The 26698-nt window shown below is 45.3% G+C and overlaps 1 protein-coding gene and 1 long non-coding RNA gene across 2 annotated transcripts; one reads left to right on the forward strand and one right to left on the reverse strand.

Moving 5' to 3' along the window:
• The first annotated feature begins 1001 nt into the window (after positions 1–1001).
• Positions 1002–25956, forward strand: CNMD (chondromodulin). The gene is made up of 7 exons (XM_057308265.1): positions 1002–1073; positions 1496–1636; positions 6497–6637; positions 13637–13750; positions 17728–17881; positions 21719–21885; positions 25428–25956. The coding sequence occupies exons 1-7, from the start codon at positions 1002–1004 to the stop codon at positions 25638–25640; spliced, it is 1002 nt and encodes a 333-aa protein (XP_057164248.1). The 3' UTR covers positions 25641–25956.
• On the reverse strand, positions 7442–17110 carry LOC113251385 (uncharacterized). Its single transcript, XR_008957954.1, has 2 exons — positions 16581–17110; positions 7442–14783 (listed from the first exon to the last, which is right to left on the reverse strand). It is a non-coding gene; the product is annotated as an uncharacterized LOC113251385 (long non-coding RNA).
• Positions 25957–26698: the final 742 nt, after the last annotated feature.

Consider the following 26698-nt stretch of genomic DNA (forward strand, 5'->3'; position numbering starts at 1 on the left):
ACACTTCCTCCCGCTGCCGCCCTGCCTGTCCCATCTGCCTTCACTCAGGAAACCGGGCTCCTCCCGTGGACCCCCCCCACACACACAGTTACTCCCCAGCAGAGGTCTCCGCATGAAACAGGGCGCAGTATGAATTAGTGAAGCCCGGTCCTATGTCATCCTAGTGCTGGCAGATGGCATTCGTAAAAGTGAAAAAGTACTTTCCCCAGTCTGCTTTTTAAAAAAATATATCTGTTAGGTATTCCTTTGGACATAATGTTTTTGAGGTGCGTGAGTGGTGCCATTGTTGATTTGTTTGTTTAACTCACTCAGTCAACCAAACAGAATGCACTCTTATTCTGGTCTCCCCAACTCCTTCCCTCCAGCCCCCTCTGCCTGGCTTTCACTTTTGCTGGCACTCTACCCTCCTCCTAGACCTTCTAGAGACATGGGTGGCAAGGGCCATCTCCAGGCCCTGCTCCATGCTCTAGTCCCAGGGGCCCTCCAGCAATGCCAGACTCTGCTCTCCATTCTGTCCTGTTCCACCAGCTTCCAACACAAAGTCAGCAAACGGGCCCCAGCCAGGTGTGACGGCACAGTCCATGGCACAAGCATGAATGACATTTGAAAGGATCCCTGGATGGTAGAAAGAGTTCTGGCACTTTCACATTTTGGGGATCGCAGGACTCAGCATCCTCGGTCCATCCATCCCTCCCCATCTCCATTCCCACCGTGACACACTCAGGGGCGGGGGGGGGGGGGGGCAGTAGACAGGAGAGGGCGGGAAGAGGGAGCGTCCGGACTGCAGGACGATCTCACAGGGCTGATGGGGCGGGAGAGGGAAGGGAGGAGAGACGTGAGGCGCTGGAAGGGGTGGGGACCGCTGGGCTGGCCCGGGCGGGACGGGGCACTGTGTGTGCACGCGCGTGCGAGGCCTTGAAATGCCCGGCACGTCGGGGCAGCAGGACAGAGCCCAGGGCGCGCGCGGAGCCTCCCAGTGTCTCGCTCCCCCGGCCACGGCCATGACAGAAAACTCCGACAAAGTTCCCATCGCCTTGGTGGGGCCTGACGACGTCGAGTTTTGCAGTCCCCCGGTGAGTAGGGCTCGGGGATCCCCCGTGCCGCGGCCGGGTCAGTCGACACGCAGGACCCGGCCTTTGCGCGGGTGTCTGAATCCACTGCCGGGAGTCAGTGATCTGCGCCACCGAATGTGGCAGGCAGGTGCCCAAACCTGCGCGTGTGCAGGGGGCTCGGGACCCCAGACGGGCGTGCAGGGGAGGGCGGGACGGGACTCAGGAGGGGGCGTCCTGTGGCGGCGGACACAGCCGCGGGGCCGAGGTCCTGCTCCGCCAAAAGTTTGCTTATCACACATCCACGCCTGAGTAAAGGGACCTCCGGGAGGGAGCGCAGCGAAAGGGGACGCGCCGTTTCCCACCCCCACCGGGGGTGCCGGGCTGCGTGCGGCGCAGACGTGACCGGTCCCCCCTCCCCGGCCCTCCCCGCCCCCGGCCCGCAGGCCTACGCCACGGTGACCGTGAAGCCCTCCAGCCCCGCGCGGCTGCTCAAGGTCGGAGCTGTGGTCCTCATTTCGGGGGCGGTGCTGCTGCTCTTCGGGGCCATCGGGGCCTTCTACTTCTGGAAGGGGAGCGACAATCACGTAAGTCCGGAGGGCGGCGCGCGGGGCGCAGACCCGAGTCTGGGTGCGCAGGGCGGGGAGGTGCGCGGGGCTGAGAGGCGCGCGGGGCGGCGGGGTCCTCACTGTCACCCACATGTCCCCCTCTAGGTGGAGCCAGAGCGCTGGGCCGCAGGGTCGGCTCGCAGTGGCCCGCGGGCCCTCTCGCGCCGGCGACGCTTTCCACTAGGTCCCCTGGGGCACCTTCTCCCTTCTTCCATCCAACACCACCACGCTGCTTTCTGCTCTTGGCAACTTTGTAGAAAAGCAAGTCAGAGTTTTAAGGGAGGATATTAAAACGTAGGGTAGCGGGAGAACGCAGTGGACAGTTCCAGTAATGCCCTTTTCTGCGGATCTCAGCCTGGCGCTTGCAGCCAGCAGTTGTGAGACTGGGTGAGGCACCTCACCTGTCTGGCCTCAGCCTTGGGGAAGAAATGGAGCTAAATCATCTCTAAAGCCTTTCTCAGCCGAGAAAGCCTGCGAATTTAAGAACCTAGGACAAAGATAGTCCTAGGGAATATTCAGACCCAGTATTGGGGATGAATTTGAACTTTCAGGAGGTTTTTGTTATTTTTATTGCGTGTGACCTGTCCATGAATGCTCCCTTCTGTCTTGCCCTGAGGAAAAGAAATGGGCTAACTTCGTTAAAGGTGGCAAATCTCTTTAAAAATCAATTCTGGCCTAGTCACGTGTGATTTAATGGTAAATGTTTCACTAACTGCTGTCCTAATTTCTTTGTATGTAACTATTTATTCTAAAGCTCCACCAGCTCTCAAAGAGTATGAAAAGCTCTTCTGACTTGACTGGGCAGGATTCCAGGATGTCTCTAAGTACTCTGAATTTTGTTCACCTATGTAAAGGGGGCATTTTATCTTGATGACCATTGCCAGGCCTGGTATAAGCTTATTTCGACTAATGGAAAAGAATTCCATCTCCAGCTTGCGCACAAAGGGCTTTTTCTTAATCACTACCCTCAGAGGATCTGTGACTGTTTGTCCCCCCCTCTCTCCCACCATGAAATTCAAAGCATGAACGAATTCCAGTACTTAGAGAAAATGGTGCTGAAAGCAATTCAACCATTTTACACATCACATCTTCTGCAGTCACTGCATAATTTGTATTTTTAACTCAAATGCCTACTGTAGATAATCATGCCATTTAGCACTGAGTCTGTTTTAGAGACTATATCAAATTTACAAGCATCGATTTGTAAGATCAGAATTGCACAGTATTTTGTGTATATTTGAAAAGTGCCTTAATGTATTTGTATTTTAAATATAGAAGTTAGGCCAGATGCTCGTGTCTGAAAGCAGCAAATCTGAACAGGAGAACAATTTCAAGATCTACATCTCCATTAATAGAGGGGTTGAGATCGGCATCCCTTGGGAAATTGTATGGTATTCGAATGTAAATGCTATCTTTTAGATGACAAAACCTCAGTGGTATAGGTCATTTGGAGATAAAAATAGCTTTGCTCTTTTGGGGGGAGGGTAGAGATTTTAGACATGATATGTATTAAAATGAATATCATTTGGCATTTAATTATTCAAGGCAAACACAACTAACTGACAAGCTTCTAAAAGGAGAGACTGAATGATCGTCCTAAGTGGGGCTCCCTCTTTTCATCTTGTCCTTCACCACAAGAGTCTGGTTCAAGAGAGCGGTATTAAATTCTTAGACTACAGAGGAATAGTGAATCACGTTTTATTGCCAACAAAGTTATTTCTATTTCCTGTACAAGCAGAAGAAGGACGAAAATCATGGTATTTTTTTTTAACTCCCAAAATACTTGGTGCTGCTCTAGATTACTTAAGTCTGAAAAACAAATCACAAAATACTAAATAGGGTCCGTTTGGCACCATCTCTGCAGAGCACACGCACAGGTGTGCTTCCCCTGAAGTATAAATAGCCCAAACAAAACGTAAATCCAAAAAGGTAAGGCTCTGTCAAACAAAAAGACATCCCCCACCAAAAGGACTCCCCACTCTTCGGGAAGGATCCAAGTTCTCCTCCTCTACATTAGTTTATAGAGGAGAACCAGCTGTCATTCCCCTCCTGTCCCTTTCATATGGGGACATCCCCCCAGGACAGGTTTACTCAAGTCAGCTGGGGGACTAGGAAGCATCAGCGTGCTCATAATTGGGCGATGAGGGAGGGCCTGGGCTCAAATATTGAGGCCATGTCTCATCCACGTGACTGTAAATGGAACAGGCATTGAAATATGGGGAAAGTCCCACCAATAAGAGAGAGCGGGCAACCCTGCCCGGTGGGAGGAGGGGATGAGATCGGTGCTTGAGGCCTTTATTCTCAGACTGATTTTTCTAGAGTGTCCCAAACATTATGTCATCAATCTTATAGAACCCAGGCTTCATTAGAAACTCATTAGCAAATAATCCTGGCTGTAAAAGGCACCGTACTGAGAGGAATTTTGGCAAATAATAAACTTCATTGTATTTAGAGAATCGCCCGAGGTGCCAACAGCCCCACTGGCTCCGCAGACAGGAGATTACAGCTCCCCCAGCCCAGCCTCCCGAGCCCAGGGCCCAGTCCTGGGGCAGAGCTCTGCCCTGTGAGTCTCCCACCGTTCGCTTCAGGAGGGCACAGACCTCTCACGGCCGCCCCGAGCCCCGTGCGCTCCTTCGACGGGATGGGCTACAGCCACATTACAAATGACACCACTCCCGTGCCTGGTCAGGGAGCTTCTGTGGGTGCAAAGGTGGCGGGGGCGGTGGTGGAGGAAAGCAGAACGAGGACCACGAACCACTCTTCTAGTGTTATGACCTTGTCTCCTTAAGACCCGCTAAGAATTTAGAAACTGTTTCTGAAATTTTGCCTTGTTTACTAGTAAAAGCCATGTGCCACGCTTTCTCTCTCTCTCTCTCACACACACACACACACACTCACACACACACAGCCTCTTACTGCATGAGCGAAGGACGCGGGTGCCAGCAGGGACTCACACAAATGCTGTCTGCCGTGCTCCTTTCCACGGTCCTACTGAGCCCACGGGAACAGTGGCCGCTCAGAGAGCCCAGGGACCGAACAGAGCCCGCTTTCTAAGCCTCACCTGCGGAAAGCACGGGCTCGGCCAAAGAAAACAGGTTTCCCAAACTGGGCTGATCATGAGGACCACCTGAGCTGCAAAGTGAAAACAGGCCGGCGGGCTCGGCTCGGCTCCAGTTCGGCTAAATCAGGGCCGCTAGAAGTGGGGGCAAGCGTGGGGGACAGCGTACCGCAGGGACCCAAGCGCAGGAGGGAAGGAAGGGCACCGAGAGACGGTGCCAGCATTTTCTGTGCCACTGAATGAAGGCTGTTGCCCGGAAGGGGACTGGCTCACAAAGCCATTTCTACATCTCTGCTGATAAAATAAAACTGTGCTCCGTGGGTCTCGTGATAATGAGTTTTCTACAAGTAATGATCTGGTAATAACAGATACTTCTTCCAGTGTCTGTCTTGTAGCCGTCTTTCTTCATAATGAGGGAGAAAATCGGACTTGAATTGAACCTGAGCTATTTGCAGTTCTGACCTACTGACCTGACACTAAGTAGCAAGTGTCTCTCATCAGTTCTCAGTCCTTCCTCTTTAGAGATTTTATATAAGATATATAGAGATACACACACATGCATATGCTTCTAAGTCAGAAAAAGAAAGAGGGAAGGCAAGGGAAGAGAAGACCCACCTACTACCCCCCAACACAGAGAAAGTTCTAGTAGGGCAGCACACACTGAGCAGGAGCGGTGTTCACTTTATTTTGTAAGTCAGTGTACTAACAAGATGTCTAAACTAAGAGAGCCCTTTGGATCATCTAATTTAGTGGTAAACTGGAAAACAAGTATTTCAAGGAGTTATTTTTCTAAAGATTTTACTTGGAAATCCAACACGTAACACAGATAAGAGGCAGAGCTGCTCTGGCTGAACTGTAGGTGGACAGGAGAGAAAAGACGACCGTCACAGTCCCACCTGCTCTGCCACCCTCACCTCTGGGCCACCTCTGTGAAACCTCAGAGCTCGAAGGCCATAAATGAAAACCATCTATGAAGCCAAGCTTCTTCATTTTACACCCAAGGCAACTCCCAAGACCCAGGGCTAAGGGGTGTGGCCACTCGTCTTTGATTCGTGATCCGGTGCTCTTCTCTGATGCCAAGTCTCCCTCCCTTCTTCCCCCGCACGTCTCATAACAAGATGCTCTACAACACCATATGCCTGTCCCATAGTCATTAAAATGACTAACTCCCACTTGGCGCTGAAACAGATGTGCACATTGACCTTGCTCTCTGCGTGCTGCTCGGTATCAGGCATATCCCAGCCTGAGGGTCCTCACTGGATACCATACCCCGAGCCGAATCTTAACCAGAGGATTTTTTAAAAACCTTTCAAATGGAGGTGCCACCGCAGACTTGTTTAGTTAACAACCCAGTTAACCATTTATCCATTGATGGCTCTCAACTCCGACTGCAAAGTAGAATTGACCTAGGAAAATAAAGATCCCCGTCCAAGCCCCATCCCCACAGGGTCTGATTTGAGTCAGCCAGGCGGGACACGCATGCACAGTAGCAGGAGCTTCTACTCCGGTACTTCTATGCACAGCCAGGATTCAAACCACTGAGCTATTTGAATAAGTATCGGAGACTACCAAAGCTTTTACTCTTAAGGTATTTTTAAAGAAATCATTGTATTAAGTGATTGGTGTATGGATGAAGTCCTCATATATAAATATATTACTATTAACAATGATGCCGTGTATCTCTAACAGATGTGAAAGCTACCTCAGGTACCGCAGGTCTAAAGATAAGCCCTGAATTGCTCTAAAAGGAAAGCATCACTGACTCCTGTGTTCACTTCCAGATTTACAATGTCCATTATACTATGAGTATCAATGGGAAATTACAAGATGGGTCAATGGAAATAGATACCGGGAACAACCTGGAGACCTTTAAAATGGGAAGTGGAGCTGAAGAAGCAATTGAAGTTAATGATTTCCAGAATGTAAGTATATTTCATGCATTTAGAGAGTTTAACCAGGCAAGCCTGGAAGGCTTTCCTAATCCAGGGAGAAGCAACATCTCTCACACACAACCAGATGGTAACTGTTCTTTATGGCGGTCATGGTGCCATACTAATTCACATACGTTATGCAGCACATTCTGTCTGAGAAAGGACCACTCTTTGTCCTTTATATTTTCAAAATGAAAAAACAACACCTTGGCACTGAAAAGAACAGGTACTTGGAACTATATAAAGTCTTGGCAGAAGGACTCGAAAGAGCTATTTCTTTCCAAGCAGCTTTCTGTAACACAGTGAGTAAAATGCTTAAAGCAACTCAGAATGTTCCAAGGTCTAAAATGTGAACCTGCAGAGAGGAGGGAAATTGTAATGACCTAACAATCTCATCAACAACAGGTGGGATCTACTTACATACTTTTCTCCATTCTTCGGATTTCCCATTTAATCCAGAAAATTGGAATGGAAATTCCCCTATCATAGTCCTATGTTTTCTGACCATGGCCAATTACAGATAAAACATCCGAGTCTCCTTTGAAAGGAGCAAACATGTTTGTTTTCAAAAGTTCAATTTATAGGCAATTGACCTCACGCTCTGCGACAGTGCTTGGGCGCACGTCTGCAACACAGTGGCACTTGGGGCCCTCTCCTGCTGGCCCATGTAAATATCTTATTCTCTTCATGTTCAAAGACGAGGAAAAGGCATCACTGTTTGTGTTTTCCTGTTAAATCTGTAGATGGAGTAGGTGAGACTTGATAATGAAAAAAGGCACTTGAAAATAATGTCTCTTTTGATAGTTTATTGGCCTACAAACATCTCATCGACCCGCCTTGCTCCAATTGATGAGAAAAACTAGAGATGCTTTTCATTTGAATGAAAGAACTCCCCCTTGCTGATGCCAAAACGCATTTCACAAGTCCTGTTGAATACCAAACAGATGCTAACCCTCGAGACACCCCCCCCCCCCCCCCGGGATGGGTGATGTTCGGTATTTCTTGCTGATGACAAGGACTGGCTGTGTTCAGAGTGGGCTCTGCCTGGGGGTGGGAGGGAGGAGGAGGGGCAGGCTGTGCAGCCCTGGACCGGACCGTTTAGTCAGAGCTTTGCAAATGGTTCTGGTCAGTGCACAAAGATAATTTCTCTGGACCTATTAAAGGCTTTTACTGCTAGACCCAGGACAAGGTAAAAGCATTTTTTCTTTGTACTGCTCAATGAAAGATGACAAAATGTGGCTCCCCCACACACATCATTCAATCCAGAACAGAACTGAATACCTATGATGTGTCACAAGATCAAGATATGCAAAGGGAGCTACACAGATGAATAAGAAAAGATCCATCTCTCTCAAATGTGCATGAATCAGGAATACAGTTTTAAAATATTTTAATCCCAAACCTATATTTCTGTTTTATAATCCTTCGGTTCTAATAATGGTATTGATTGTGTTTTGTTCTCATAGGCCAACAGGACCACAAATATTTTATAAACTGATCAATTCTCTTTGATAGCTTCCACATTTCTCTAAGTCAGAACTGGTGAGTAGGACATTTTTTTGATGGATAGAACCTGTTAGGGGTTTAAACAAGCCTGGACTTTTGAAAACACATGAATCAGTCACTTCGGTACCCGCACTATTAACTTTCTCCTATATTTTAAACCATCCGTCAAATTCAAGAGGTGTTTATCAAGGCCTACTGTGTGCAAGGGACAGTGCTGAGCACGGGGGATGCAAAGACGACTGACACTTGGGCCCTCCCTCAAGGACCTTACAGTCTAGGCCGGGAGGCAGACATGCCACGCAGAAGTGACTTCAGGTCCGCTTGGGAAACATGCTGTGACAGAGCTATGAACAGAGTTCTGTAGAACACACGGGGTGGGGGCAGCTGCTGGCAATTAGGGGGCTGGAGCAGGTTTTACAGAGGGGATGACAGTTGAGTCAGGTCTTGAAGAATGATTAGGATTTCAACCAGCAGAGAAGTAGGGGCAGGGCTTTCCAGACCCAGGGAGGAATCCTGAACACAAATACCCAGGCCCACCCTTGAGTTCTAAGTAGCGTCAGGTGGTGGAAGGTGGGCAAAGGGGAAAGAGGGGCGGGGCCAGATTAGGGAAGGCTCCTAACTGTGAACAGTGAACAGTTTCCCCGGCTAACCTAGGACCCCACCAAGATTTTAGTAGAGCCAGTGGGAAAGAAAAAACAAAAAACAAAAAACAAAACCCTCCTGAGAGGGAATAGCACTGAACACAGGGCTCTGGGCTCTATGCCGTGAAAGAAAAAATTATTCAGGCCACTTGTTATGAAAGGGAAAGCAGACCATAGTCAAAGGAATCTAGTACAGTGGGGTTTTACAGAGAGATTGGGTTCAACTCTGAATACCATAAGGAAAGGTGAGGATTTATAGCCAAGGAGTAGGGTGGGGGTATTGGTGGAGAGAAAATTACTAAGACATAGAGTAGTTTTTTTTACTAAACGAGAACCAACAGGATTTTTGCTACAGGCAAGCCAGGGTGGTCAGATATCAACGGTGATCAGACGAAGGCCAACTCAGCAGGATTCCTGCTAAAACTGGAATAAACTGGCCAAGGCAGAGCGTATGGTTGGGGCCTAGTCAAAAGGAGGACTCAGAGCAGCCTGACTAGAGGTGGGTCAGGGAGTGTCTTTGTCAGTGCCCCAAGGAATACAAAAAGGGGTTTGTTCAGAGTGTATGAGCTACATTCTAGAAAGTTTTACCCTCAGAAGCATCAATGCTGTTGGTTTAAGCCAACCCTTTCTGGGCTAATGACTCATTTCTGTAACTTAAACCCCAGTTAGAAATTATATGGTGGGTATATGCACGTGTTCACTACCCAGTTCTTTTAACTTTGTGTATATTTGAAATTTTTAATTTAAAAAGCTGGAGGAAAAATAAAAGAACAGCATAATCTACCTGGTAGATAGGTTAGTGATTTCAAAAATCAATATGACCCTTCCTCAAAAAATTAAAAATAGAAATACCATATGGTGCAATATTCCAGTACTAGGTTACCCAAAGAATATGGAAACATTAATTCGAAAAGATATATACACCCCTATGTTTATTTCAGCATTATTTACAATAGCTAAGATTTGGAAGCAACCCAAGTGTCCATCGACTGATGAATAAAGAAGACGTGGTATATATAAATATATATATATATGTGTGTGTGTGTGTAAATATAGATATATAGTGGAATATTACTCAGCCATAAAAAAGATGAGATCTTGCTATTTGCAGCAACATAGATGGACCTAGATGGCATTATGCTAAGTGAAATAAGAGAAAGACAAATACTGTATGATTTCACTTACATGTAGAATCTAAAAAACGAATGAATAAACAAACCCAAAAAACCCAAAAATCAGCATCAGACCTACAAATACAAAGAACAAACTGATGGTTGCCAAAGGGGAGAGGGATGAGGGGATGGGCAAAATGGATGAAGGAGAGAGGGAGATACAGGCCTCCAGGTATGGAATGAATAAGTCAGGAAGGTGAAAGTCACAGCACAAGGAATATATTGTATATGTAACAGGTTGTATGGGGCCGGATGGTAGCTACCCTCGTGGTGAGCACAGCGTAACGTACAGATTTGTTGAATCACTGTCTTGTACACCCGAAACTAAGGGAACACTGTGTGTCAGCTATACTCAAAACAAAGTTTACAAAAATCAATATGGACCCAACTATGACATCAAAGAAAAATAAGACAGAAGTAATTTATACTATAACTTGGACTTCGGTGTGCGCACGCTCAGCCTGATGTACTCAGAAACGTCGTGACGTCGTGCGCTTGCTCCGATAGGCGCGTCACTGCAGGTGCCACAGCCGAAAATGCAGCCTGATTTAAGCGTGTGTTGGCAAATTAAATACCAGGCTCTTCTTCTCAAACGGTGAACAAACTACCGTTTTCCCTCCATTTTCTCAGGAATTGCATTCCTTACAATGCCATCGTGCGTGGAGACTGTAGCGGAGGTCACGCTGTGCTGATAAGTCCAAGAGTGTTAGATTCTAGGCACAGATACTCGCAACCAGGTTTTCCACCAGGCCCCCAGGGCACTCAGCTCTTCCTACTTCCCCCGGCTCTGTGGGATCCAGCCCCCCGGACCCTGCCCACGGAAGGTCAGGGGAGCCCCAGTCTTTGTGACAACCAAAAACTCCCTGGAAGATTTCTAAAGTGCCCTCTTGGGGGAAGGACCCCTTTTTGGAATCCTGGTCTAAGCCACAGAAACCCATGAGATCCTCTAGACAGAAAAAACACACGGCTAAAATGAGATCGCCTGACTCTTATTTAAAAAAAAAAAAAAAAAATGCTAGAGCATTGGACTCGGCATTCATTATCTTTGGTAGCAAATTTCTTCATTATCGCCAGCTTCTAGGGCCTTGTTTGTTTGCAGAAACAGGAGGTTTGGTTGGCTTTCCTGTGCTTTCCCATTCCTCTGTTTAATCTCTTAATATATCTGGCTGCTTGATATGGATTTGTAGCCATAATATGTGCGAATTTCTTCCCACAGGACCCATCCCTGTGGGGTTTCAGTTCTCTTTGCAGCATGTAGACCGTCAGAACTAACTCAATACTAGATTCACACTCGGGGCTGTGAATCCTTCGATAAAATCGGCTCTGTCCTTTGGGGATATAGTAATGGTGATATGGTGTTTCCTCCCTTGCAACTCACATTCAGAGGATATGAGGGTCGCAAGGGAAGAGAATATATTGCATGGAGGCGGCAGTCATCTCCCCCCACTGCCTTCTGTTTCTCAAGCCATGAGCCCTGGATTTACATGCAGAATAAGAGCAGCAGGCCTTCAGGAGAGAGCAGGGACCAATGGTTCTCAAATGTGTTCCCTGGGCCACCAGAGGCAGCAGCACCTAAGAGCTTGTTGGAAATGCAAAGGGTCGCCCGCATTCAGACCTCCCGCATCAGAAACTCTGGGGGTCGGGCCCAACACTTTTATTTATCAAGTCCTCCAGGGGATTCTGATGCAAGGGAAAATTTGTGAGCCACTGGTACAGAAGAAACTTGGATTCAAAGGCTGTGTCTTAGCCCATTCAAGCTGCTGGAATGAATTCCCAGAGCCTGGGTGATTTCTGAACCCCAGACATCTCTCACTGTTCCGAGACCTGGCAGTCCGAGATGAAGGCATCAGCGGATGAGTGTCTCTTGAAGGCTTGCTTTCTGGTTCATAGTTGGCCCACCTGTGTCCTCATGTGGCGGGAGGCGTGAGGGAGCTCTGTGGGGTCCCTTTTAGGAGGGTACTAATCCCACTCGCCAGGGCTCTGCCGTTATGACCCAATCACCTCCCAAAGCCCCTCCCTCAAATACCATCACATTGGGGGTTAGGTTTCAACACAGGAATTTGGGTGAGGGGACAAAAACATTCAGTCTGTAGCGGCTATTTCAGTCATTTAAAAACTTTGTTGCCCTGCATAAGTTCTTTTCTCCCTCAACTGGTGGTCCTTCACCCTGGCTATACCTTATAACCGCGTGGGGAGCTTTGAAGCACGCCGCTGTCTGGGCACTGCCCCAGGCCAATGAAATGGGAATCTCTGTGGAGAGTCCCAGGCATTGATGGTTTTAAATTCAGTGGTTTTAAAATCTGGTTCAGGGAGTCCCTCCTCCTGGAGAGGGCAAGGATATTGCTACCCCTCTCTGGGTGAGACATGATGCTAGGACACACGTGTCACATATGTGAACATGGCCCATTAGGCTGCAACGCAGAGCACGAGGAGCTTTAGGCAGAACGAGCCTTTCCTTCTCTGAGCTCCGGCACGTCACCCCTCAGCCATTGTAGGGCTGCTGGCTCTCAGATTACATATGGTGGAACTTGCCATGAATGTCCTCTGTTCTTCACGGAAGAGGGCTGAGTCCTGAGCCAGGACCCTGAGATTTCTGAATGCTCTTCCTCCCCCCACTCTGCAGCATTGACGCTGGAGCAAGTCCAGATCTTCCTGACATTTGTCTCAACTGAACGGAAGATTAGCAAATTGAGATGTTTGGATTTCTGTGGGTGTCTGCTGTTATGGCATAAGATTTGAAGGCCTTTGCCACTGCTTTTAGCCACTCAGTCATCATGAAATCCACCAGCTTTCCACCAGAGTGGAAGTACACACTCTTGGGACAGAACGCACTGCCAGTCCTCATGCACCCGCTGTGGCATCGGGACTGCGCCGTCGGCCAAGCCTGGAGCCCTGCGGCTGATGTTGCCCTTGAGGCTGGTCCCTAGGCTGACAGGGAGGAGACACTGTTTGTGTCTCACAAGGGACAAGAACAAAGCATCCAGGCCCTCTGGTAAGGTCTAGGAACAAAGGTCAGCTCCCGGTGTTGTAGGAAGCTTTACTATTTGCCTGGCTCAGTGACTTAGGAAAAATCTGCATTCATGGAATTAATGAATGTAGCCCACATCTTTCGAGAACCTTTGTGGGATCACAAAAAAGAAAAAGGTTCAGATACTTATGTCAAAAGTCTTATAACTGAGTGGGGACAGAACCTTGACAAGGAGCGGTCACTCGGGCACGGAGAACTAAGTGCTAGATGAGGGAATGAAGGCTGGGGGGCTTGCAGATGTTAGAGGAGGGGGACCTGCTCCGCCTGGAGTGGTGGAGAAAGCTGCGCGGACAAGGCAGCATTTCATCTGAGCATGGCAGGGCTGATGGAGCAACTAACAGACTCTGTCTCAGCTCACATGCCCCTGGCAGGGGTCTTCCCGACCACACCGTCAAAGGTACTATCCTCTGTGTTCCTGCCTCACACTCTGCTTTATTTTTCTCCATGGCACGCACCACCACCTGACTTGACCTTTTTTTTTTTTTGTAAATAACGCTATAAGGTCAGCTCCATGAGTGCAGTCATTCCGTCTATTCTGTTCATCCCTATACTTGGTGCCTGGAACAGTGCCCGGTTTGCAGTAGACACTCAATACACTGAATAACTGAACGAATGGATAGATGGATAAACTTATCTTTCCTAGGGCATCACTGGAATCCGTTTTGCTGGAGGAGAAAAGTGCTACATCAAAGCACAGGTGAAGGCTCGCGTTCCTGAGGTGGGCACTGTGACCAAACAGAGCATCTCCTCCGAACTGGTGGGTACCTCGGCATGCTTGACAGCAAGAGGGTCTGGCAGACATCGTTTGACCACATGGCCCTTTCTGTCTCTCGTTCCTGGATAGCTTCGTGACCAGAAGTTCTATTCCTTCTCTGCTGAAGAAATTGAAACTATTTTAGTCCTACTTGTTGATCCCCAGAGTTCATACTTATATGACGTAGTGTACTTAAAGGTTTTGGTAAAATGCATAAAAGGGCTTGGTCTTCACATGGCCCTTGTTTGCCTAATATTAGGGAGGGAACTGTCTGATTAGTGATGAAAACAATATAAAGCGCTTCTCATGACAGAATCTTCATTAAAGGGGCTTCAGGAGCTTTCTAGCCTCAGTTCCACTCAGTGTGGGAATTCCTCCTGAAAATCTCAATTGGCTGATCAAGCAGAGACAGGGCTCCCTTCCCTGGGCACCAGACAACTTTCGGGTGTGGGGCGGAGGGTGGAGTTCAAACCATTGTGCCCTACTCTGAGTTGAGCTGGCTCCCCCTACAGTTTCTTCCCCTTGGCTCGAGTTCAGCCCAACGAAGCTCCTTAACGTGTATTCATTCCTTTCCTATGTGTCAGATTCGTGAGGTTTTTTAAGCATAATTCTTTCATTTATTATTAACAATTTGCCTTTGAGCTCGATTTTATAAAGATTTACTTTAAGAATTGCACGGAATTCTAAAGACAATCTAATACCTCCCATTTATTTGATGCTTTGGGTCTTATGAAGCGGTCACATGCATTACCGTCCTCCATTTGAGTTGTGGCAGGGTATAGTGGGGAGAAAATAGGCTTTGAAGTTAGAAAAATGTGGGTTCAAATCCCAGCCCTGACACTTGCTATGGATGTGGCTTCAATTCTTTGAGCCTCGGTTTTGTCATCTACAAACTAAGGGTCTGCATCCTGTCCCCATGGCCCTAGAACCCACTGGATAATGACTACACGCTGCTGCTATAAATTACCAATTCCATTATGATCAGCTCTGGTCCTTCCTGTATCCCTGAGAGGAAGGTAAAGCAAGCCTCAGCTCCCTTAAGGCAAAGGAAGAAAAATAAGGGTAAGCAAAGGTGCCTGGAAACTGCCTAACTGTTTGCTGTCATAGCAGCAGCAGCAGCTGTCTCAAAATAAAACAACACAAAACAAAAGCTACAACAAACCTATGAGTTTTTAAAGCTGGCCGTTACAGTGCAGATTATAAAAATGACACCCAGCCCTCCTTTGTTCCGAGCCTTGTGCTTTTCTTACTGCATTACCATTTTGTTGCGGTCCTATCACTCCATTTCTGTAATGCAGAATCCTTTACATGTTCTCCGTAAATGGACATAGAAGTCGTTTTCCTCTCCTGCCTTCCGAAAGAGCCAGCTCTCCAGCCAGCTGACTGAGATCTAATCATAAGTTTGCAGGACATTCCTGAGGCTTTTGAAGAACAAGTGGGGTTTTTTTCACCCCTGATTTTTAAAAACATACTTGGTCATTGTAGAAAATTTGGGACATACATAGAAGAATAGAGAAGAAAATCACCCACAATTGCTTAATCCACAGATGTTTAGGTTAATACTAACGTTAATGTCTTGGTGAATTATTTTCATGTGCGGGTGTGCTATTCTTTTCAGACTTGAAGCTATATAGCTCTACATTCTTATTATCTTCACTTAACTTTAGTTCTTCTACAATGCACATTATAATGGATATATTATGTCCTCGGATGGTTATAATTTGAAAGTCTTTTGTTCTTGAATACTTCAGCCATCTTCAGTTTTTCCACTATTTCAAATAACAATTCAAAATGATTATTTGAATACAGAAATAATTCACGGTGATGAACAGTTTAGCATTTTCAAGCTTTGTCTGCATCTGATTCTTTTCTTAGATCGTAGAGGCGAATTATTTTTCCTGTGCTTTAGTTCTTTCTATTGTGCTTGGTGGATTCTCTGGTGGGCAAAGCCAAATTCAGGCAACATGTTTGTGTGAATTAGGAATGTGTCCAGCTGTCGGTAGCAGAAAACTACACTCAGAGTGACTTAAATACAAAAGGATTTGTTTTTCTCCATAGTAGGCAATGTTTGGAGGGGGCTGCCGGCGTTGGCTGCCAGCGTTGCGGGGCGGGGGGCGGGCAGCATTGCTGATGTTTTTGGCCTTGCCTTCCCAGCTCCAACCATCAACCATGCATTCAAGGAAGGAAGTCAGGAAGAGGTTGAGCAGTGCCAACCATGTCTTCCCTTTCATCAGGAAGAGTAGAAGCCTTCTCAGCCCTCCAGTATACTCCAGTGTGAACTGCAGAGTCTAGAACCGGTCACGCGGGCACCCCCAGCTGCTGGACAGTCTGAGAAAACGAGCAGCCAGCGTCTCTCCTGGGGGCGGGGGCACTGCTGCCTCACACAAAAGCAGGACTGCGTGGCAGGGTCAGGGAGAGGCGAGGCAGGGTGGGCAGCTGAGACTACGCTGCAAGTAGATTGCACACTGCTAGCGTGTAAGATGCATAGGTGTGCATTACCGCTACCACCCCGCTCTTTCCCTGCACACTTTAGGTTATGATGGGCTGGATTTATGCACCACTTGCTCTTATAAATTTTTCATCAGTTTTGTATAACTTTAAAAAGCTGCTATACCCAAAGAGCATTCATTTCCTGGATGGAGCCATTTAATTTAAGGTAAATAACTGGACTACCTGAGTGTTAGCTTCCTCCAATAACTTTAAGTTGTCTTAATGCAGCCATAAGCCTGGGGGACAAAGTATAAATGAAGTGCTGCTTTTAGCTAAAAATATGGAGAAAACATTTTAATTTCTCCAACCTATTGCAAACTAATAAATATATGAAAGGAACAACCTGGCAAAATAAATTTGTCTCCTGGGTTATCAGACGGTTCTCGGCATCTCGCTGTAGAAGAAAATCCAGGGTTTAGCTCTGAAATCTCAGTGGTGTGCCTGATGAGAGGAACATTGGAAATGTGTTTTGTTAGAGCTGGGAAATGTAGAAACGGTTTATGTTAAATCATACTTTGAACTGAAGACATTAAAGAACCAATCACTTGCTTTTCCCATTGTTGTTCAGAAGCTGCAGAACAAAACCCCAAAGGATTTTCACTTCAAATGAAGGGCTCCTCTGTCCTTTATAGGATTTCAGAGTCCGTTCAATTGCTTTTCCTCAAAAAATCTTTGATCAAAAACATCAGATTAACCTAAGTCTCAAAGTTGGTATCAAGTAATTTTCACTTCCACTCAGGACACTCAATATTCACACATTTCAGTTATCCAAAGGCAGGGGGACAAGAGGGGCAAAGACAACATTGTGAAGAGAGTTACAAAGACAAGACACACACCACACCACACCTCCGCCCCCCCACTACACACCACACACACACCACATACACATCCCACAACCCCACACATACTCCCCTACACTTATACACCCCACACCCCCTACATACCCCTCCACATACACCACACCCCCCACACCACACCCCAAATCTCCACACCCCCACAACCCCAAACATACCCCCTACACATACACAGCCCACATCCACCCCACACACACCCCCACACCACATACACACCCCATAACCCCACACATACCCCCTACACATAACACCCCCACCCCACACACCCTACATATCCCAAGTACACCACACCCTCCACCACACACCCCAAATCCCCACACTCACACCACACACATGCTGCATCCCCACACCATACACACACACCACATACGCACCCACAACCGCACACATATGCCCCTACACATACACACCCCCACCCCACACACCCTACATACCCCCCATACACACCACAAATCCCCACACCACACCCCACACACACATCACACATACCCACAACCCCACACATGCCCTATATACCCCACACAGTTCTCATTAAGGTTTTATTAGGTGAAATAATCCACCAGCACGTGACTCTTAATACACAGCATGTTTCATTGTCCTCTTTGCTCAATGCATTTCATTTTTACTTACTTGCAGGAAGGCAAGATCATGCCAGTTAAATACGAAGAAAATTCTCTTATCTGGGTGGCTGTAGACCAGCCTGTGAAGGACAACAGCTTCTTGAGTTCTAAGGTCTTAGAACTCTGTGGCGACCTTCCTATTTTCTGGCTTAAGCCAACGTATCCAAAAGGTAACATTTTAAATTCTCTTAATGCTGCTGGGAATTCTCCCTGTTTGTGTGAGTTTCCTGTGAGCCCTTCCACAGGCCTGAGCCTGTAACAAGGAAGATGCATCAGGATGCGTGCCACAGTGTCTCAGTAATTGGCAAGAGAGATCAAAGAGAAGGAAGGTGACAGCCATGAATGTTTTAGGGAAGGGACTGAGCAGCAGGGTTAACAGGAAGTGGATCAGGCAGACAGAATACCACTGCATTATCTGCCATTTTTATTTATGACACTCCCCCCTTCTTTCTGCTCTGCCCCTTAATCTAAGTTGTTTGCACTTTCCCATTTTACATTTTTTTATTCCTACGGCAGAGAATCAAGGGACTAAGAAGCTGTCATACTGCTGAATCTTTATTATGTTCAAACCTAGAATTATGGGACGGCCAAAAGCTGCTATGGGTATAGGTTGAGATTCTTCAAGTTCAAGGCTTGAGCATCGGCTTCCAAGTCCGTTCAAAAGAAATGAAGGGCCCCTGGGGTTCAGAGCTAGCTTGGAACACACCTTTGAGCTATCTATCCGTGGGTGGTGAAGGGCAGGTGGGCCCTGAGGGCCAACTCTTTCCCGAGTTTCTCTGTCCCCAGGGGTCCTTTCACTCCTCACCACCAGTCTTCCCACTGGCCCCCCCAAAGGCCTACTTTGTAGCTGTGGCTCAAGTGTAAAAGAAAGGCCTCTCTCCCAGCTCAGCTGAGATATACTCTGTCTTCTGAAAGATTTTATCGGGCACAGAGAGAGCAGCATGGAAATAAAATACAGGCATTAAAACCACCGAGCTTAGGAGGGGCAACCGGCAGTGACTATGAAAAGGGTGCAGTTACAGTTTTACAGGATGAAAGTAGTTATGCAGATAGATGGTTGCACGGCAATGTGAACGCACGTAACACCCTCGGCTGTACAATTAAAAATGGTTACAATGGTAAATGTTATATTTTACCACAGATTAAAAAAAATCTCACCAGGCTTAGAAAGTCCAGGCTTCTGATTGTGCCACTGCTAATTTATTCCTACAGGTCACAAGTCTCATTATGTCCCAAAGCTTGGATAAGATGGTTACTTTCTGGCCCAGGCAAAGCAAATAGGATCCAATTTATAAGCCACTAGCTGTGGCTTCCTGGAAGAGTGACTCGAGAAGGATCCTGAGGCCACATGCAGGCTTAGTAAGGAGTAGCATGAGCAGTGTCTGTCACCACTGGAGGGGCTGGAGAGGGCTGCCAAGTGGGACTTTCACTTTTGCCGTCCCTGCTCTTGCTCCAGTGGGTGCTTGCAACTCACAATTCTGTGGCCTTTTGCCAAGTGCTGGCTTTTGACTCCTCACCTGCCTCCACATGGAACGGGCCTTCTTGCTTTCCACCTCCCAGGAACTACTTCTCCAGTACTTGTCACCTTGTCCACTCAAGGACAAAAAAAGCCTCTGACTCTGCTACTACGTAGAGCTCTCTCTAATCACTTTGTTTGAGGACAAGCCTCTACCCAGTTCATTCATTCGTTTATTCAGCACATACTTTTTTGAAGGCTTATTACATGCCATTGACTTGCTCTGGGTAGTTGGGATGCACGGTGCAGAACAGACAAGAATCCCTGCCCACAGGGAGTCTACGCTGAAGCAAGGGGAAAGAGCAAACAAACACTAAATTAAAATAAGAAAACCATATGGTAGGGATCCAAGGTGCTATGGAAAAATAACAGAGCAGGGCAAAGAAGGTGGGGGTGGGGACGTGAAGGTGTCGCTGGTCTGACTGATAGGATGAGTACCTTCACCCCCTGGCAAAGAGTGCGCTCCCTACTTCCGAGATGTAGCTTGGCCCCGCACCGCCCGCAGCATGACCACATCTTAAGTATTCAATCATTACATATTCCCACCCCAGAATTACATGTTACGTACGACACCAGAAAAGTGGAAACCACCTAAATGCCCCCAGAGTTGGAAAGGGTTAAATAATTGCTGGGGTAGCCATAGGGTGGAATATTACACATATTAAAGATGAAGGATTTTTTTTTCCCAGTCTCTCATAAACACAGTCACATTTAATGATAAATCAAGAAAATAAAACCCCCTCTGAGGATGCCTGGTCCCGAACACCTGATTCTAATAAAAGCTCCCCAACTCCAGGGTCCGGCAGCCTCTGCCCTTGGATCCTTAAGCTGGCAGGTCCCCAGCATCACGCAGCTGTATTATCAGACAGTGGAGACTGCACAAGGTCAGAGGGCAGGGTGAGAGCTGGCAGCCGCTGAGCCCTGGCTGTGTGCCAGCTGCCAGCCACTGTGCTAGAGCTTTAGGTGTTGTCCTTGGTCACTCTTTACCAGCAACTGTCCAGGGAACTACAAATGTTCCCATTTTACAGATGAAGAAACCAAGGTTCACAGAGATTTAATAACTCGCCTGAGGACATTCCATTAGTTAAAAGAAGTGGTGTTGAGATCTGAATCGGGCTCCCTGATCCTCTCCAACCACGAACTCAGAAACTTAGAAGCTACCTGTGGAAGCCCCCCGTGGCTGTAAAGCCCATCTAAGTTCTCAGAAATAACACAGCATGATAGAATCATCACCACCTAACATTTGAGTGCTTATTATATGCCAAATGCTGTGCTAAAACCCTTGGACACAGCTCTATCCTCTATCACTACTCTGTGAATTGGATACGTTATCCCCATTTTGCAGATAAAGAAAGTGAGACTCAGACACCAAAGCCAAAGCTGTGTGGTACTTTCCATGTGCGTTATTTGGCAGCCTCGGGTCATGCTGCAGGCCCCCTGTGGTAGTGTGGTGAACTAGAACACTGGGCTAGGAGCCAGAGAGATTCATGTTTGGCTCCTGTCTCTGCCACCCATTCTGCGATCTTGGCCAAGTCTCTTGGTCTTTCTGAGCCTTGATGCCCTCATAAACGTTGCTTCTTCTATCCTGCCCATAGGATTTTTAAAAGAATCAACCAAGATAACCAATCTCCTGAAAATTATAAAGCTTCATACTGTCAATCCATTAAGAATGCACAGGGCTGGGGTGCCTCATTGGCTCAGCTAGTAAAGCATGTGACTCTTGATCTCAGGGTTGTGAGTTCAAGCCCCATGTTGGGTGTGGAGCCTACTATAAAACAAGAATGCTCAGGCCTGCAACTAACAGAATACCTGATCAACAGTGGTTTCAATAAATAGTTTGGTTCTTTTCAAATAGTCATGAAGGCTGGAGGTCGGTTTCTGGCATTAGCAGCTACTCAGCAACATCAGGGCACTTTTCCTAGCTGACTGTTTCGCTGCCTACGCCATATTGGTTTATCATCTTTGGGCCTATCCCTTCTGGTCACAGATTGGCTCTCATAACCCAGATACATCTATGTTCAAGAAAAGAAGACAAGACAGAGAAAGCTGTTTCGGCCCTCTTTTACCAAGAAAGCAAAAGCTTTCCCAGAAACTGCACCAATATATTTTGCTTACATCTCACTGGCCAGAAATGTTCCATCTGGTCTCTCTTAATTGGAAGGGAGGCTAGGGAAACAAGTGGTATTTTACTCCCTCAGCTCCTATTGTAGAGGCAGGTAAGGAAACAAAGAACTGAGAATGGATTTTTGTCGGCTGTCTCACGATATCTGCCTCAGGACTATGAAACCAAATCATGGTTATCTGTATGTTAAACTACTAACCTAAGACTCTGAAACATGCTTTATTATTTAAAAAGTCCTCAACACAAATTTCAATAATTAGACAAGAATCTGTTTTGATGCCCTTTTATGCTTTTACCCTGATAAACATCAATTATTTACTTCCTTGGTTATCCAAATAAATGAACTTAAAGCAATTTTTTTTTTTAAAGAAATCCAGAGAGAAAGAAGAGAATTGGTAAGAAAAATTGCTACAACTACCACAAGAAGACCACACAGTGGACCACGGAGCAACCCAGGCCCTGGAGGACCAAATAATGAAACCAGACCCAGTGTTCAAGAGGATTCAGAACCCTTCAATCCAGACAACCCTTACCATGTACGTACTGATGTTTTCATGACTGCTCAGATGAATCCCTTGAACATAACATTGAAGTGGTGGTTATTTCTACTTGAGGTTTCAAATGAGCACTTAATATTCAACGTAGATTTTTACTCAATTATTTAAAAAAATACACCTGAATTTGTGTCACGAAGTTTATAAAATGAGGGTAAGACACTTAAGCGTGGTCTCTGGTGTGAAATCCAGTTTGGTCGTAACCCTTATTCAAAGTTGTTTTCTGTGCTCTCCCTTTATTGAGTCACAGGCAAATCCGTAAAGACACATTCATATCAGGAATTTGATTATTCAAAAAATGTTTCCAAGAATGTGCCCTGGGGCCAACACACAGAATGAAAGTATTCTCTTTCCCCCTTTATATCCACTTGATTCATCCATTCAACAGACATTTGCTGAGAACCTGCTCTTTTCCAGGCCCTGTGCACACAGACAGGAGTTAAATTCTGCCCTCAGGGGCTCTCCGTCCAGGCGGGAGATAAAACACTTCAGACTGAAATGCTGGGAACTAGTGTTTATAAGGATGGCACTAATGTGCTAAAAACTTTTCAAATCTTCAAAAAATATTATTGACCATTACTATAAGTGAAGGGAGCAAAAGAATAGTAATTAAATTTTTGTAACTAGTGTTTTAAATGAAAAAATAGTACATGCCTATGTTTTTTTAAAGTAGAAAAGGGTATATCTACAATGAAATGTGTTTCCTGTCCGCCTCTGACACTTTCCCCAGGGCAATATATTAACAATAGCTATTTGCCCACTTTTCAAGAAAGTGTACCACGCAAACACACACATTTTTAACACAAAAGAGCATATAACACTTCTATACCTTACTTTCTTTCCAGTTACAGTATTTTGAAGATTGTTCTGTATTTCTACAAACATCTACCTCATTCATTTTAATGGCCACATCATATTCCACTGTGCGGGCAGATGTACAGAAATTTAACTAGTTCTACTTTGACATGTAGATTATTGCCCTATCTTTTGCTCTTATAAAATACTGTTAGTAGTATACAACATTGTACATGCCCCACAGTCACGGGAAGGAGTAAATAAGATAATGCAGGCAAAGCTCTTAGCACAATGATTGGCACATGGTAGGCATTACCTTGCTCAGTGTTAACTAGTAGTCTTATTATACCTCTTGTACACGTGTGGGAATGTTTTTCAGCATAAATACAGATGTATGGGTCTACTGGGTCAAAGGAGATGGAATTTTACATTATTTAATGGAAGATGCCAAACTGTCTCCCAAGGAATTACACCAGCTACATGTCTTCAATGGTAATGAAAGGGACTCATTTATTATCAAACTTTAAAAAAATCTTTACCAGTCTCTCGGATGTGTTTTTTCTCATTGTTTCATCTTGCCCGTCTCTAATTATGTGTAAGGTTGAGCATCTTTTCATAGACAGACCAATTCATTTACATATTGTTTCCTGTGTAGCCTTTTCAGTCCTATACTGTTTCATGTGTTGCAAATTTATTTTCTAGTTTATCATTTAGACTAACATATTTTAGAAAGATTAGAGCAAAAAGTATTTTTTAAATGACCCGAGGCTTATTGGACAATTCAGAACGCCACAGTACTTCATTCCCTAAAGCTCAAATAGTAAAAGGAAAGAAAGAAAGAAAGAAAGAAAGAAAGAAAGAAAGAAAGAAAGAGAGAGAGAGAGAGAGAGAGAGAGAAAGAAAGAAAGAAAGAAAGAAAGAAAGAAAGAAAGAAAGAAAAGAAAAGAAAAGAAATCTGAATAGGCAAACAGAAAATTTAATATAGTTTACTCCCCCAGGTAGCTGGGCTAGCTAATCTGGTTCAAGGGAGGGGGCATCAGGCCCTTCACAGAGGGGCAGGATGTAACTTTGTCTGCCTTGCTTCCAGACTTGAATGATCCATTTTCCTTGAAAAACTCCAATTCTATCAGTTTTTCCTTTATTTCATGCTCAGCTTTAAGAAGAAGCATCTCCCCATGATCTCAGTCCTTCACATGTTCCTTTAAGGAAATATCCTGGGGCAACAACCTGAGATTTCCTCCCAACTTTCAAATCCCAACCAACCTTTGCTGAACCCTCAGATGAGGAAATGCCTCAACGGACAGGCTTCTGACTCCCCCTGCCCTGGAAGAGTCAGTCAGCTACAATCAATCAATGAAGTGGTTTTCTTTTTGCTGTCCCAGATTAACTTAGTTCAAGAGATAAGGGGGAAAAAAACGGAAAGAGTCTGAAGAATAAGAAAAAAATGGTTTAAGAGAGTAAGGCAAATATTTTGACGATAAAATGTGAACATAAGCTCTATCAGATGGTGTTAAGGAATGGTCAGTTTCGTTAGGTATGATGATGGCACCATAGCTGTGTAGGCAAAATACTGCTTTAGAGGTGCACTCTAATGTCTTTTTGGGTGAAATGTTGCAATACCTTCAATGTCTTTAAAGTCACTTCAAAATTTAAAATACTTCAGAAAAGAAAATGTCAAGCAAATTTGACAAAAGGTAAGCAACTGTCGAAACTAGATGATGTTCAGTACACAATTTTCTCCACTTCCAGTATGTTGATATTCCTAATAATAAAAAGGCCCTCTCCCCCAAAAAACTTAAGACTTGTTTGTATACCAGAAAAGGTGATAGGGTTGCGAGGTTCACTTTGCTCAAGCCTAACCTACGTCTGGTGCTGCATCTCCCCAGGTTCAAGTCCCTCAAGGAAAGAGACTTCAAGTGAATGAAGAGTACACATTAAAGGCTTCTTGGCAATGTAACTCAGTAACATATTCACGAGAATGCAGAATCTAAACCCCTAGGGACCTACGAAAAGGAAAAACAGATACATAGATTTGGCAGAGGGCAACTTCCTTCCAGTTCTGTGATACCTCCAGCAGTGAAAATGGGGATTGTGTAGGTGATTTTTACTCCATCCATGATTTTGCTTATATAATAATAATGGCACATAGAAACTAGAAGATCAAGTTTAAGGTCTTGAATTTTTAGACATTACATGGTGCCTTTTCCTGAGTATTATAGACCCCTTAAGGTTGAAATGAAGGCAGAATCTAAATGATGTCAGTGTCCTCAGCCAGTGCAATTGTAATAGCAATCTGTTAGCCTAGGTCAGTGAGTTTCAAAAGGTGCTCCAAGAGCCCTGGAGGCCATTCGTACAAAATGGCACCAGTGTTCCACTGACTTTAGTTAGCAGTGGCAGAAATGCTACTTCTGAATACTTCCTTTTTGTTTGCCTAACTTAAAACAGTCACTACTGAGTGGGAGTCATGGCTCATTAAAGGCATGGAGAAACTCCGTAATATTAAAAACAAAAAAACCAACAGTCCTGCCAGTGACAGATGGAGGTTCCTTGATGTTTTAGAATGAATTCTGAATTATAAGGTTATAATAAGACTGAAAACTTCTTAACAGAAAATTATGCTGATTTCTTGTACCAGTGCAACATTCAGGATCTTATTTTAAAATAATGTGCATGCTACAGAATTCCCATTATGAAGAAAACACAAATAATTACCTTTTATTTCCCAGCAGCAGGAAGGGGAAGGCATGACATTTGACCCTAGACTGGATCACGAAGGAATCTGCTGTATAGAATGCAGACGGAGCTACACTCATTGCCAGAAGATCTGTGAACCCCTGGGGGGCTACTACCCATGGCCTTACAATTATCAAGGTTGCCGTTCGGCCTGCAGAGTTGTCATGCCGTGTAGCTGGTGGGTGGCCCGCATCTTGGGCATGGTGTGAAATCCCTTCATATACCAGGTGCTTGTATCATAAAAACTAACTCAAGAGACAACCAGAGTATGAGGCATCTTGATGCTGAAGGGACTACAAAGTATTTTATACTCAATTTGAGCAATGTTATTCGATACTTTTAACAGAAGCTCTCAATTGCTTTACAGAACTTTATCCACAATGTGCAAATGTACTGAAAGGGTAGTTTAATTCTAAGAGGCCATAACAATCCTTTTATTACTTGCTATTTTTTATTTGCTTTGCTCTGCCAATAAGGCCTACTCATAAGACTAACTTCCTAAGCTACTTTGAAATAAACATGAAAAATCACTTACAATGTCAAAGATCTCAGTTGTACACTTGCGTTCTTTTTAATCGAGTCATTGAAGTAATTGTTTTTGGTTGTTATTTATACAGAATTCCTCCACTGTTCTTAACTTTTATTTTTCTTCCCAGTGCTGCAAATGTACTCCAAAGTTCCCACATAAAAACACAAACAAAAAAGTAAAACGGGACATATAATGGAATTTACCTGAGAGCAAGCATTATAAACTTCAAGATGGTAGCTCACAGGAAATCTTTAATTTATAGTTTGTGCTGGCATGTGATTAACAGGTGGTTGCCCTGTGTTAGGAGTCACCCCATGGAAAAGAGCATTAGGATTAAGGGGGAAAATGAGGTCGAAGATAAATCTGACTTGTGGGAAAGGACTTTGACATTCTGAGAAGCAGGTCTTCACACCCTTTTCAATCTGTTCAGTACGTGGTCACTGGGCATGAAGAAGCAGAGTGATATCTACCTTTGTAGTACAGATCAGGCTGGTGATGTAGTCCAATTACCAGTAAGTTACTCTCATAGTCATAGGACTAACAGTGCTGCTTGGCAGATCTGGCTGAGAGGAATGGCTTATTTATTTATAATGACATAAAGTCTCTTAGGAACAAGGACTGTCTTTAGAAACTGAAATATTAGATCAGGAAAATGAGCAGGTATTTCATATTTTTGACATTTTAGTTTTGAATCCCACAGTCTGAGAGACAAAGAACTTTCTTAAGGAAAAAAAAAAA

The sequence above is a fragment of the Ursus arctos genome, unplaced genomic scaffold (assembly GCF_023065955.2).
Source record: "Ursus arctos isolate Adak ecotype North America unplaced genomic scaffold, UrsArc2.0 scaffold_10, whole genome shotgun sequence".
Classification (NCBI taxonomy): Eukaryota; Metazoa; Chordata; class Mammalia; order Carnivora; family Ursidae; genus Ursus; species Ursus arctos.

Bases quoted from the DNA above. Each gene is read 5' to 3' on its own strand.
- CNMD (XM_057308265.1), top strand. From the start codon at position 1,002: ATGACAGAAAACTCCGACAAAGTTCCCATCGCCTTGGTGGGGCCTGAC. The intron at 13,751-17,727 runs GTGGGTACCTCG...ACTTACTTGCAG, and splicing joins AGAGCATCTCCTCCGAACTG to GAAGGCAAGATCATGCCAGT. The intron at 21,886-25,427 runs GTACGTACTGAT...ATTTCCCAGCAG, and splicing joins ATCCAGACAACCCTTACCAT to CAGGAAGGGGAAGGCATGAC.